Source organism: Pristis pectinata, chromosome 6, assembly GCF_009764475.1.
Source record: "Pristis pectinata isolate sPriPec2 chromosome 6, sPriPec2.1.pri, whole genome shotgun sequence".
Lineage (NCBI taxonomy): Eukaryota > Metazoa > Chordata > Chondrichthyes > Rhinopristiformes > Pristidae > Pristis > Pristis pectinata.
The window spans coordinates 64,788,105-64,800,477 of NC_067410.1; the positions used below are offsets into that span (position 1 = coordinate 64,788,105).

A 12,373-nucleotide genomic window follows, 5' to 3' on the forward strand; every position below is an offset into this window, starting at 1 on the left:
CCATTTAGAATACGTTTTGTACAGGATTTGGCCTGAAAGGCTTTGAGTGGTTTGTTTCCATTTGACACTCTTCTTAGCTTTAACCTTTCCATTCTTGAACCGGTGCCATACACTTAATTTCAGATGATGCCAAATGATTATACTGTGAAAGAATGTCAAATCATTGTCACCAAACTGAATGGTTTCTCTGTTCTGAAAACTCTGAGGCCGATAGGGACACAGCCACTTGTGAATAGACATATTTTCCATTTTGTTTTTCCTTTTTCTAAAATGCTCAACATAATTCAGAATCTCACACAAAGTATTTGAAATAAGGGTCAGAGCCAAAGAACATCTCTTACTGAAGAAAACACTCATTTCTACTTTTTCCTGGTTCTGGATATAAAGCAGAGATCCTACCACTTCACTACACAGGTGAAAATTAGTAAGCATGTTCATTTTTCAACTTATAAGCTGATTAATCTTCTTGACATTTGTGCAGGATCATCGTCATACATCCTTGCTTTAAGTGTGTAATGATTCTGCTGTCATTTACACTAGATTTGCTGATCATTCTGGTTTTGGCTGATTTGCATTTGTTATTGCAGCATTCAAATCTGTCTAAAATATCAACAGTAGGAGGTTTAAAACTTCAGCAATTCCTTACTTACCATGAAACGATTTAGGTGTGGATTAGAAATCAGACATTCCCTTAGTAATGAGTTTGGAATGAGGTTGAACTACATTGGTTTTTGTTCTTTCTAAGGGGTTACGGTAACAAAATTCAGGGGGACACTGGCTGTTTCTTCACTTTCTGATTTTGGTCTACTTTTGAGGCTGACACTAGTTTGCCTGGATATCCTCTTTTATTGCCTGTGGTCCTTGTGCCTGCATGACATACAATGCTGATGCTTAATAGAAAGACCTAATGTTATTTGATTGAGGGTCCACCAGAAAGGATGTGGCACCCAAGAATAAATTGAGCCTGTGATGTCTTCCAGTTATTTATGTAGCAACGAGGATGCTAATCATATAACAGATAAGTAGGTTTTCTGAAAGTGAGGCTGCTCCTGACCCTTGGTCCTGTGTGAAAGGGCCTCTGCCATCTTTACCTTCCCTGGACTTTATAGAGTTGTCCCAGAAGGATTGAGCTAAGCCTCCACATTCTGCAGAACCACTGCAAAGATATAATGAAGCAGGAGGAAGTGAGAGGGATGGCATGTGGTGTTGTCTGTAGGATGGAAATGTGGGAATCAGCAATCCTGAACTCCCACAGTCATCCCAGTCGCCATCTGTCTAGAGGTGTATGAATTAAAGGGCAATACTTAGCTTATATCCTACTCCCGCTGAGGCAACATTCAGGTACGAAGCCTCTGCTTGCTCTTCAAGATGGATTCAGTGAGCACTTTTAACACAGATACTTAACAGTAAAGGAATCAGTTTAGAAACATCCAGACACAATAGACTGCAAATGCTGAGATCTGGAGGAACACACAAGGTGCTGGAGGAACTCACTGGGTCAGGCAGCAACTGTGGAGGGAAATGGACAGTCAATGTTTCATGTCGAGACCCTTAGAAACAAGTTAACTGTTATGTAGGTAAACATGAAAACCAATGTGCATACAGCAAGGTCCCCAAAACACTAATAATCAATGATATTGTTGAAATGCTTAGGACATTGTGAAGATATGGTTGGAGTTATTGACAGTCTCATAATACATCCATTAAAGTCTTTAATTTTTTTCAAGTTACTGCCATGTCGGAATATTATGGTGTCAGATGCAAGAGCTGGATAATAGGATTTAAATTGTTTCATACAGTAGAATAATATGAAACAGTGTCCTTAATGCTGGATTGAACTGTATGTTTAGTTTAAATTCTGCTGCTATATTCATCATCCCATAACATAGTGCTGGGATGTTATGGGCTAATGATATTGAGGTACTTGGGATGGAGTAGCTTTTATTTGCTCCTGATTATTTCTACCCCTTACTTGAAAGTTCTTAGGCTGACTTGGAATGTACAATGTCATTCCCAATTGGAATATCTCTGCATTTTGAGTACAGAATTCACCAAGAACATAAAAATATTAATGAAGAAAAGAATGTAAATGCCACGAAGTATCCACACAGTGCCAGAGACCTGGGTTCAATTCTGACTTCGGGTACTGATGGTGTAGAGTTTCAATGTTCTCCTTGTGACCACTTGAATTTCATTCAGGTGCTCCAGTTTCCTCCTGCATCCCAAAGATGTGAGGGCTGGTAGGTTAATTGGTTACTGTAAATTGCCCCTAGTGTGTAGGTGAGTGATAGCATCTTGAAGGAGTTTACGAGAATGTGGAAGAATAAAAACTGGGGATTAATGTAGCATTAGTGTAATTGGGTGGTAGATGTTCAACACAGACTTGGTGGCGGGGGGGGGGGGTGTGCGTGGGAGCGATCACAGGTCCTGTTTCCGTGCTGTATTTCTCTATGACTCTAAGATATGGCACTTAATGCGATGATAAGGACAGTCACTGATTTAGTTTTGTTATATTTTACATTAAAATTGTTTAGCCTTAAAATATAAAATTGTGGTGTAAAATATTGTTGTTTGAAAAGGAAGATTACATATAATTCACAATTTATTTAAAAGTTTATGCACAGAATACTAGTGAGTGATGTATAATGTTATTTTTGAGAAATTCTCATGCAACCGGCATATTCATACAACTGGCATCTCCCATTCCCCATGGGTGCTGGATGGCTGAAAGTATTCTGTACCTTGATCATGTCATGACAGATTTCTTGAAACAAAGAATTCCTTTTGCTTTGCCTTATTGGACTATGCATATATGGTTATTTTCTATTTCAACCTTAGAAGCATACTTTATTGAGCCTTATCTTTCTGCTATTTCAAACAGGCGCTCATTCTAAAATGTTAGTATATTAGTGAGAGTGAGAGACCAGAATATTACTCTGACACTGCATTAAAAGGTTTAAACATGCACAGTTCTTGCATCTGACAATTTGTCGTAACAGCACAGATTGGCTGCTCCAATCATTAATACTTCAGGAGCCATTTCCCAACATTGTTGTTGATAGATTTGTCACTATGCCATTAACCATAATGTCATTTCTCTCATCCAGAATACCAAAACATACTTAACATTGTTATCCTTTATGAGACAATTTGAATGTTCTGTGGAACAATAAGAGTAACTTTGCAGTGCCTAGTTGACAAATTTGTAATCCATTATTAAAATTAAAACATTCTCCTCTAATGGAAATTAAGAGAAAAACTATTTTAACTGTGCTGCTTATGAGAGTTATAATCAATTTTTCTTACCTGTGGTTGTAATAATTGGTCTGTATTGTTTTTACAATGGGGATGAGAACAAGGGCCCTGGGAATTAAAGACCAAGTTGTGGCTTTCCTTTACCTAAATTCTGCAAATGTATCTATTGTAGTAAATGCAGTTTCAAAATGCTCAGTAATATATCTTCTGCAAGGAAAGTTTTACATCCTCTTCCTGCCCCTTGCCCCTTTGCCCACCACTCCCACACCCCATCTCTCCACCTTTTTCCCTCTTCTCCCCATCCCCCAATGCTGCCCATCACTACCAGACTGAGCCTGGCATTTTCAATGGTAGCTTTCTGGAGGGCTCTCTTTGCCAGATGTGTCCCACTATTTGGCAGTCCAGGAATGCCTGGGTCGCTCCTCTTGGTATCTGTCCGCTAATGCAAAGGTCAGGAGATTCCCAGTTCCAGTGGCGTAGTGAGGAAGCAGTGCAATCACAGCATAGGAAAGGAGGGGAGGGGAAGGTCAGAGGTTCAGTGATCAGAGGTTAGCTCCGTCACCTTCTGACTCAAAGGCTGGCATTTAATCTTTCACCAATCAGCAGGCGGGATTATCAGGCTAATATTTATACTGATTAAACAATCAGTACGAAGCCTATCTTCAAGGTATCACAATAACACTGGATGCTTGGGTAATTCATGTCTTCTGAAATGTAAACTCCTCACAATTACATTGGGTTGAGCATTTTTGATCTTTAATTGGAGGACTTTGCAACCTGCCAACGAGTCCTGATTATCACTGCTCACATTTCTTTGTTGAGCAGGTGCTGGTAGTTAACGACAAATTGCTGGAGGAACTCAGCGGGTCAGGGAGCATCTGTGGAGGGAAATGAACAGACAATGTTTTGGGTCAGGACCCTTCATCTGGACTGGAAATGGACAGTCGACGTTTCAGGTCAAGACCCTGCATCAGGACTATCCAGATGAAAGGTCTCGACCCAAAACATCGATTGTCCATTTCCCTCCACAGATGATGCCTGACCCACTGAGCTCCCCCAGCATCTTGCTTTTTGCTCCAGATTCCAGCATCTGCAGTCTCTTGTGTCTCCAAGGTGCCCGTAGCTATTCAACTTTCAGTCTATTTATTGCTAACATCGTGTTAGCCCATGAATTTTAAGTATGCCGAGGTGTATGACTCAGAGCAAACAATCTACTGTACAACAAATGTAATCAATTCACTCAATAAACATGCTATTTGAGGAGCAGAGGAACCATCTACAACATCTTTGATCAGTAATAGCTGTAATTCTGCCTGAAGAATGCAGAAGTGAGTGATAGTTACTCATTAATTGTGTGCCTAAATTCAATTTCTGTCAGTTATGGCAAGCTTGATTGATAGGGAGCGTGCTCCATTATCCTCTGCTGTTTGACTATAGGGTTGTCACCACATACACTTTTGTTTTTAACACTGCCTCAGGATCCACCTTTGGTTCCTTTTCTTGTCCTATTACTATTCCCTTTCACATTGAATCATCTACCCTTTTGCATTTAATCTCTCCTGCCTACACTTTCTCTCTCACAGGTCCCTTGCCCCTTCTCCTACATCTGTACTTGCTATTAAACTCATTATGTTTTCAGGATGTTTCAGTTCTGGTGAAAGGTCATCAACCTAAAATATTAAACAAATAACTGCAGATAGTGGAAATCTGAAATAAAAACATTAATTCTATTTCTCTGTTCACACATGCTGGCTGACCTGCCGAGTGCTTCCAGCACCTTCAGTTTTTGTAACCTAGAATGTTAACATAGTTTCTTCCTTCACAGACACTGTCTGACCTAAATTGGTAAAATGAATAGTTTATTATTGTCACATGTACTGAGGGACAGTGAAAAACTTTGTTTTGCATGCCATCCATACAGATCATTTCATCACATCAGTGCATTGAGGTAGTACCAGGAGAAAACAATAACAGAATGCAAAATGAAATGTTACAGTTACAGAGAAAGTGCAGTGCAGGAAGATAATAAGGTGCAAGGCCATGACAAGGTAGATTATAAGCTCAGGAGTCTAAGTATTTCCAGTTTTTCTTTCACGTTTCCAGAATCCACAATATTTTACTTCAGTGTTATGTATGAGTGGGTTGAACAGTATTGAAAGAACAGCGGAGAGTGATTTAATATTCATGTACTGAACTTTAAAATATGTTTCAGCCTCATTTCACTTGAGTCGTGCTATAGTTATTATCTGCCTATTTTTGTGTATCAGCACAAGTTGTTAAATGCCAATGCAGTCATCTAGACGATTAGGTAATTAGAAAAAACACTCATTCTTTTGTAGTTCATTTGCTAAACCTCTGTAAAGCATTTAGTAACTGCAATTCCTTAAATAATATTTCTTGTAAGGAGCTTCCTTTCTCATGATGACTAACATGCACTAAGGCAAGTCAGCAGAAGTAATGTGCAAGTTAAATTGATAATGTGTTACATTAACAAACACCCCAATCTGTCTTTCTGTTGAACATCATGAAGATGCCTTTTTACAGCAGATAACTGAGCTACTAACATGTGAAAGTGTGGAATAGGTTTCTGGAGCTTTTGTTTTTGCTTCCAATGTGCTGTGCAACATACATGAATATGCAGGGAATGGAGGGATACGGATCATGTGCAGGCAGAAGGGATTAGTTTGATTTGGCATCATGCTCAGCACAGACGTTGTGGGCTGAGGAGCCTATTCCTGTGCTGTAATGTTCTATGTTCTACATGTGTGAAATTGTGTACAAGTTGTGCCAAACACCATATAAATGAGAATGTTGGCATTCATGTGGTTAACATCGAAGGGAACCATGTGCAACCATCAAATGTTCAACACTGATGTCATGCCACCATTGCCAATTTGAAGCTGGGGTCTTCAGCTTCATCTAGAAATGGCATTGTCCTGCTGATAAACGGCTTAACCAGGAGCAGAGCAATATTCTGCATATTTCTGGGTATCTTTGTCCCAGCACCTTTGTATTCCCCAAATGACATCAACAGTTTTGCAACACACAGAATTTGTCACCAGTGAAATTGTCAACCTCCCTGGCATGAAGGAAGTAGTTCTGATTTACTCAGAGAACAATGAGCCAGTTTACTAAATTGGTTTCCCCCAAAACTGAGCTATTTAAAGGGCCGACATGCAAACATATTGAGATCTGTAACCTCCTTAACCTCAGATATGATTTCACGTATGTCTGGACTGCTTGCCTCTGGAAGTCAGGGTCAGAGGGTGGTGAATCTCTGGAATTCTCTACCCATAGGGTTGTAGTGGCTAAAATACCATTGGTGTTTGAAGAGAATTAGATTGAAACATTGGGGGACTGAGGGCCTTGTAGGGGAGACATAGTAGTACAGAGGCTTGGGGCAGATCAGACGAACATGTTGAATGGCAGGACAGGTTTGAGGGGCCAGGTGGCCTACTCCTGCTCCTTTCTTCTTGTATTTTTGTGGGAGCATTCTTCTACTAGCCCCATCCATTATTACAGCGTCCACTCATTCAGCAGGACAATTCTCTTGTAACTGGAAGGTTGTTTTATTCTCTGTCTATTTAAGAACTGGCGGCAATGATCACACCTATTGGGCTGCATGCTGAGAGCTGTGAGAATTTACATCACTGAAACCGGCAATAAAAGTTTCAGCATGACGTTACACAGAGGTATCTGACAATGCTGTTTTGTGAATCCCGTAATTAAAGCTCTTGCTCTTTGTTTGACTTCCACAAGCAGCATTTGGGTGACCCGCAGCCTTTCTTTAAAGGCCAAAAGAACAACATAGAGCAATTTCTCGGCCACTAACTCCACAGACAGTGGTGTGCTATATGCTCAAAATTTTGTCCTGCACAAACTAATTGCTGCCAGATACGGAGGGGGGGTGGGGGAACAATAATAAGCATTCCTGTCAATTGTGGCATGACTAGGTGAATGAGTAGAGAACACACTGACAACCACAAACTTCTTGAAGAGAGATTGGGAGTGTTGAGAGGAAGTGTAGCTCTCAGCAGGAGGCCACATCTATTCTACATATTTAAACAGCAGAACTCCCACTTGAAACACAATGAGGAAGATTGAAATCTGGGATTTCTCCAGGCACAAGTAACACCTCAGAATAAGTCAAGTACTCCAATGCCAGTGGCTGTCAAAGTGATAAAGTTTTATGCAGTGAGCAGTCAAAAGGCCGTCAGGGCATTGTGGAGGTGGGGCTCTAGGATCCGCCACTTGAGGTCTATCCACACTCAGGGCCCAGTCTGCTTTGTGATGCAGCAAATAAGTGCGACCATGGGTAAAGGGTGGGAGTGGGCAGAGTGTGTGAAGAACAATGCTGTTCAATATCTCACTGGTAATCTTACATTGGGGATGTCACTGACACCTTGTATTCCTGGAATTTTATTCACGTTTTTCATTCACCACCAGACAGCAAACATGCAGTTTTGTGAGAATTGCAGTCTTCCTTGTGGTTCAGGCTGCTATCGGTTGCTTGCATGTCACCTTGCAGGCATCGCAAGTTACACGGTCGCAAGGGATTCTACTCATGAATGTCCAATTGTTATTATCGTACAGGGCGGTACAGTGGTGCAGCTAATATAGAGCTGTTGCCTCACACCTCCAGAGACCCAGGTCCAATCCTGGCCTCCGGTGCTGTATGAGTGGAGGTTGCATGCTCTCCCAGTGACTGTGTGGGTTTCACTGCTAATCTACTGATGGATAGATTGCAACCCCCAACCAACACCCACCTCCCCCCTCACCACCACACACAGCCACTAGGTCCATCTGAATATTGGTATTCAGAGCCATGACAATGTACGTTAAATATCACATCCCACCAGCTTCACCACCAGCCTCAGATGTTGTTCAATACGAGACTAGGAAGGTGCTCCCTATCACTCACCTTCCTAGTCTCATATCTAACGTACCTCTGCTACATGCAACATCATCTGATTTTACACTCTCAACATAGACCATAGAACATAAAACAATACAGCGCAGTAACAGGCTCATCAGCCTGTGATGTTGTGCCGAACTAATTAAACTAGTAATTAAACACCAAACTAAACTAATCCCTTCTGCCTACACAATGTCTATATCCCTCCATTCTCTGAACATTCCTGTACCAATCTAAGAGCCCTTAAAAAACTTCTATTGTATTTGCCTCCACTACACCCCTGGCAGTGCATTCCAGGCACCCACCACTCTCTATGTAAAAAAAAGCTTGCCCTGTACATCCCCTTTGAACTTTCCCCTTCTCACATTAAATGCATGCCCTTTAGTATTAGACATTTTGACCCTGGGAAAAAGATACCAGCTGTCTATCTATGTCCCTCATAATCTTATAAACTTTTATCAGGTCTCCCCTCACCCTCCACTGCTCCAGAGAAAACAACCCAAGTTTGTCCAACCTCTCCTTATAGCACATACCCTCTAATCCAGGCAACATCCTGGGAAACCTCTTCTGTACCCCCTCCACATCCTTCCTATAATGGGGTGACCAGAATTGAATACAATACTCCAGATGTGGCCTAACAAATTTGCAACATAACTTCCTGACTCTTGAACTCAGTGCCTCGACTAATAAAGGCAAGCATGCCATATGCTTTCTTTACCAGCCTATCAACCTGTGCAGCCACTTTCAAAGAGCTATGGACAGACCCAACATCCCTCTGTACATCATTAACACTAAATATCATTGAAAGGTCTGCTTTGAGGCAGGATGTACAGATGGTGAGATGTGGGGAGAAGCTCCAGCACCCAGGTGACACTTCCCTGTTTGGTAATGTCACTCACACATTCTTCAGTAGAGGATTCCAATGACAACGTATGGAGCAGTCTACAGAAGATAGCCAATGCACATGCTCGATGAAATACTTGGTGCATTGGTAGGCCTCCAGAAAGCCTGTATGCCTTATCAAGGAGCATAGGGGAGACTAGCACCAGCATTTCACTAGCTTTGGCGCACTTTTTTTAGCATAGAAGTGATGAGACACAGCCACAATGTTGTCCATGATGGCAGCACAAGCAGAACCACTTCATGTTTTGGTGCGGTGCTGGATACCTGAGCATTCAAACATCAGGAATCTTTCACTGATCTCAAGCACTTGTACAAGATCATTGACTCTCAGTGGCAGTGGAACCAGTTCCTTGTGGCTTGGGTCCTGGCATTGACTGTCTTGCCTGTCACCTTCCACTGCATTCATAGAGTTTGTCTGGAGGGCCTCTTGGTCCCTCAACATAGATCAACATCTCTGCTTCACCTCCTTTGCTGAGGCCTTCTCATCCAGCATTTTGAAATCTTGGAGCTCTCCCACTGCATTCGTGTTGTACCATTGCTTTGTGTCCTTTTGCGCGATTTTTCATTGTCTCTCAGGTCAGGCTGAACAAAATGACTGCCAGGCCCTGCTGCAACCACACTCATTTCTCTTTCAAGAGGTGCAAGTTGTCTTTAAGTACAGCACGCTAGCCTTTATTTTTGCCAGCAATTCGTAATATTGCTGGTGTTGAAGTAAGAAGCCACTCATCTGTTGGCTTAGTGTTGGCACTAATCATCAAAGGAGCAGGTAACACAACGTAAGTGCACTGTTTGCATTATCAGAAACAATGGGCACAGGTTAGTTGCATTTCACCATCCCAGCACAGGTTCTGAGGGACCATCTCATTTAGCCCCATATTTCTTTGCATTAAAGTTTAAAGGCAAATGTGGCAATGGGAAGAGTGTTCATTGTTACCTCAATTTCAAACCGACCTGACCAATTTAATTCATCAAACTTTGCCTGCTTCAAATTTCATTTGTACTCTATGTCTTTGAGAACAGATATTTGGCATAGGAACTGGGTTTATTTATTTCTAGCTGTTATTTATACTTTTCTGAAGCTTTCCATCCATCCCATTTTTGAATAATAATGTAATTATTATTTGTTTTCCTTCATGTTCCTGAGTACCTTGACAGGCATGTCAATGTGACTGTGTTCTGTGAGTCTCCTCTTTCCAAAGTTTCATTGCTTTCTGCAATACCAAGAACACAGCTGTAGGCTGTGTTAATGAAGTAAGATGTACAGACAGCAGGATCACTACACACAATGCCAGACCTGCAGAATAATTTTGTTATTTTTGTTTTTATTAAAAAATTCCAACATTTGCACTATTTTGCTTTTATACTAGTCTTAACCATTAAAGTGGGACAGGGAGGTGGGGCAATATTCCATTAAAGTGGGACTGGTAGCTGGAGGAGGTTACAGAGACAATAGTGCCTGCTGATTTATTGCTCTTGCCTTGGATGAAGAGTTTTTGGAGAAGACTGAATGATAATTCCATTATTCCATCTTAATGACAATGCTGCATTTGGAAAATTGTGTTTAGTTTTGGTCACCCTGCTACAGGAAAGATGCTGTTAAGCTGGAAAGAATGCAGAGGAGATTTGTTGGGAATCAAGGGACTGAGTCATAGAGAAAGGTTGAGCAGGTTGGGACTTTTTTCATTGGAGTGTAGGAGAATGAGGGATGATCTTAGAGAGGTGTATAAAACCATGAGGGGCATAGATAGAGTCAATGTGCACAGTCTTTTTCCCAGGGTTGGCGAATCAAGAACTAGAGGGCCTGGGTTTAAGGTGAGAGGGGAGGGATTTAATAGAAACCTGAGGGACAACTTTTTCACCCAGAGGGTGGTCAGTATTTGGAATACACCAGAGGAAATGGTTGAGGCAACTTCTAACAGGTACTTGGACAGATACATAGATAGGAAAGGTTTCGAGGGATATGGGTCAAATGTGGGCAAATGGAACTAGCTTAGATGGGAATCTTGGTGGGCACGGACCAGTTGAGCTGAAGGGTCTGTTTCCCTGCTGTATGACTCTATGATGCTATTACTCTCTGACTTCTCAGTTTTGAATAGTAAGACAAGAATTCTTGGAAAAATCTCCCCAGTTCATAGCAATAAACACCATGGAATGGACTTTAATGAATGAATTTCAGAGTACCATACACTAATGCTACTATAGAACACCACTGGCCAGGGATGAGATTCAAGGCAAGGAGCTCTGTGCCCAGGCTGATGCTACTGCCACCTACAGGTAGAAAATAGGTTGCCACAGCATAATTCAGTCTCTGCTTTTATTCAAAAATCTTTAGTTTTCTATTTGATTGAGATAATTTTCTCAGTTGAAGTTAATATTACAAAGTAATTCGGATCCTTCATTCATCATTTATTTGCATGTTAAAGTGTGTTACATCAGGACTTTAAGAGGATATAATTGATGTTATATAACAGTTCCTTTACACAAATAGTGTGCCATTTTCTCTCTCTCAGTTATCTACCATTGACAACCTGTGCGCATTGTCCGTCACTAGCTGTCCGTGCTCAGTTTCCTAGCAGCACTTATTTCACTCTTGCTTTGCTGAGCTTCTCAGCAGGTTGTCACATTTAGATCTGGGGCAGCAATCCAGTTAAAAGTGAGATCCAGTCCAGAGTGCTTACAGCGCTGCAGGTAGGTGTCACCTTGTAGCATTCAATGTGAAGGAGATGGTATTTCATCTGACTTAATCAACTACAGAAATTTTATGATCTAAAACTGAATCTCAAAATTTCATTCAGAGCATGAATGAATGAAGGTGAAGTATTTATTTTGAGAGTTGAAAGCTGAAGTTTGTGTACCATATTGGAAATGTAATTCAATTAATATTTTTTCTGATTCCTTGTAGCTCATCAGCGATGGCAGTGTGGTCTATGCAGAGGCCCTCTGGGACCACATCACCATGGATGACCAGGAGCTGGGCTTCAAAGCTGGCGATGTCATTGAAGTAGTGGATGCTACCAACAAAGAGTGGTGGTGGGGGAGGATTGCGGACAGTGAAGGCTGGTTCCCTGCCAGCTTTGTGCGGGTAAGAGCCATTCCATATAGGAATAATATGTCAACAATATACATACTGGCCCTCCACATGGGGTGCCAAGCAACATAATTGAGCCAATCTGATAGGATCAGAAACTAGGAGTGAAGTAAAGGCAGCTTGTGAAAATTAATAAGACTGGATTGTTGAACACTGCCTAGAATATACTGCTTACAGTTCCTTAAGTCTACAGTCCAATACTTTTCCTCATT

The 12,373-nt window shown here is 41.4% G+C and overlaps 1 protein-coding gene across 4 annotated transcripts in view; it reads left to right on the forward strand.

Moving 5' to 3' along the window:
- LOC127572107 (rho guanine nucleotide exchange factor 4-like) overlaps window positions 1-12,373 on the forward strand; it is a 351,573-nt gene that overhangs the window by 302,578 nt on the left and 36,622 nt on the right. For all 4 annotated transcript variants that reach the window (XM_052018989.1, XM_052018990.1, XM_052018992.1 and 1 more), the window contains one exon: window positions 11,976-12,155. In XM_052018989.1, coding sequence (XP_051874949.1) covers window positions 11,976-12,155 — 180 coding nt within the window. The remainder of the gene's footprint in view (window positions 1-11,975; window positions 12,156-12,373) is intronic.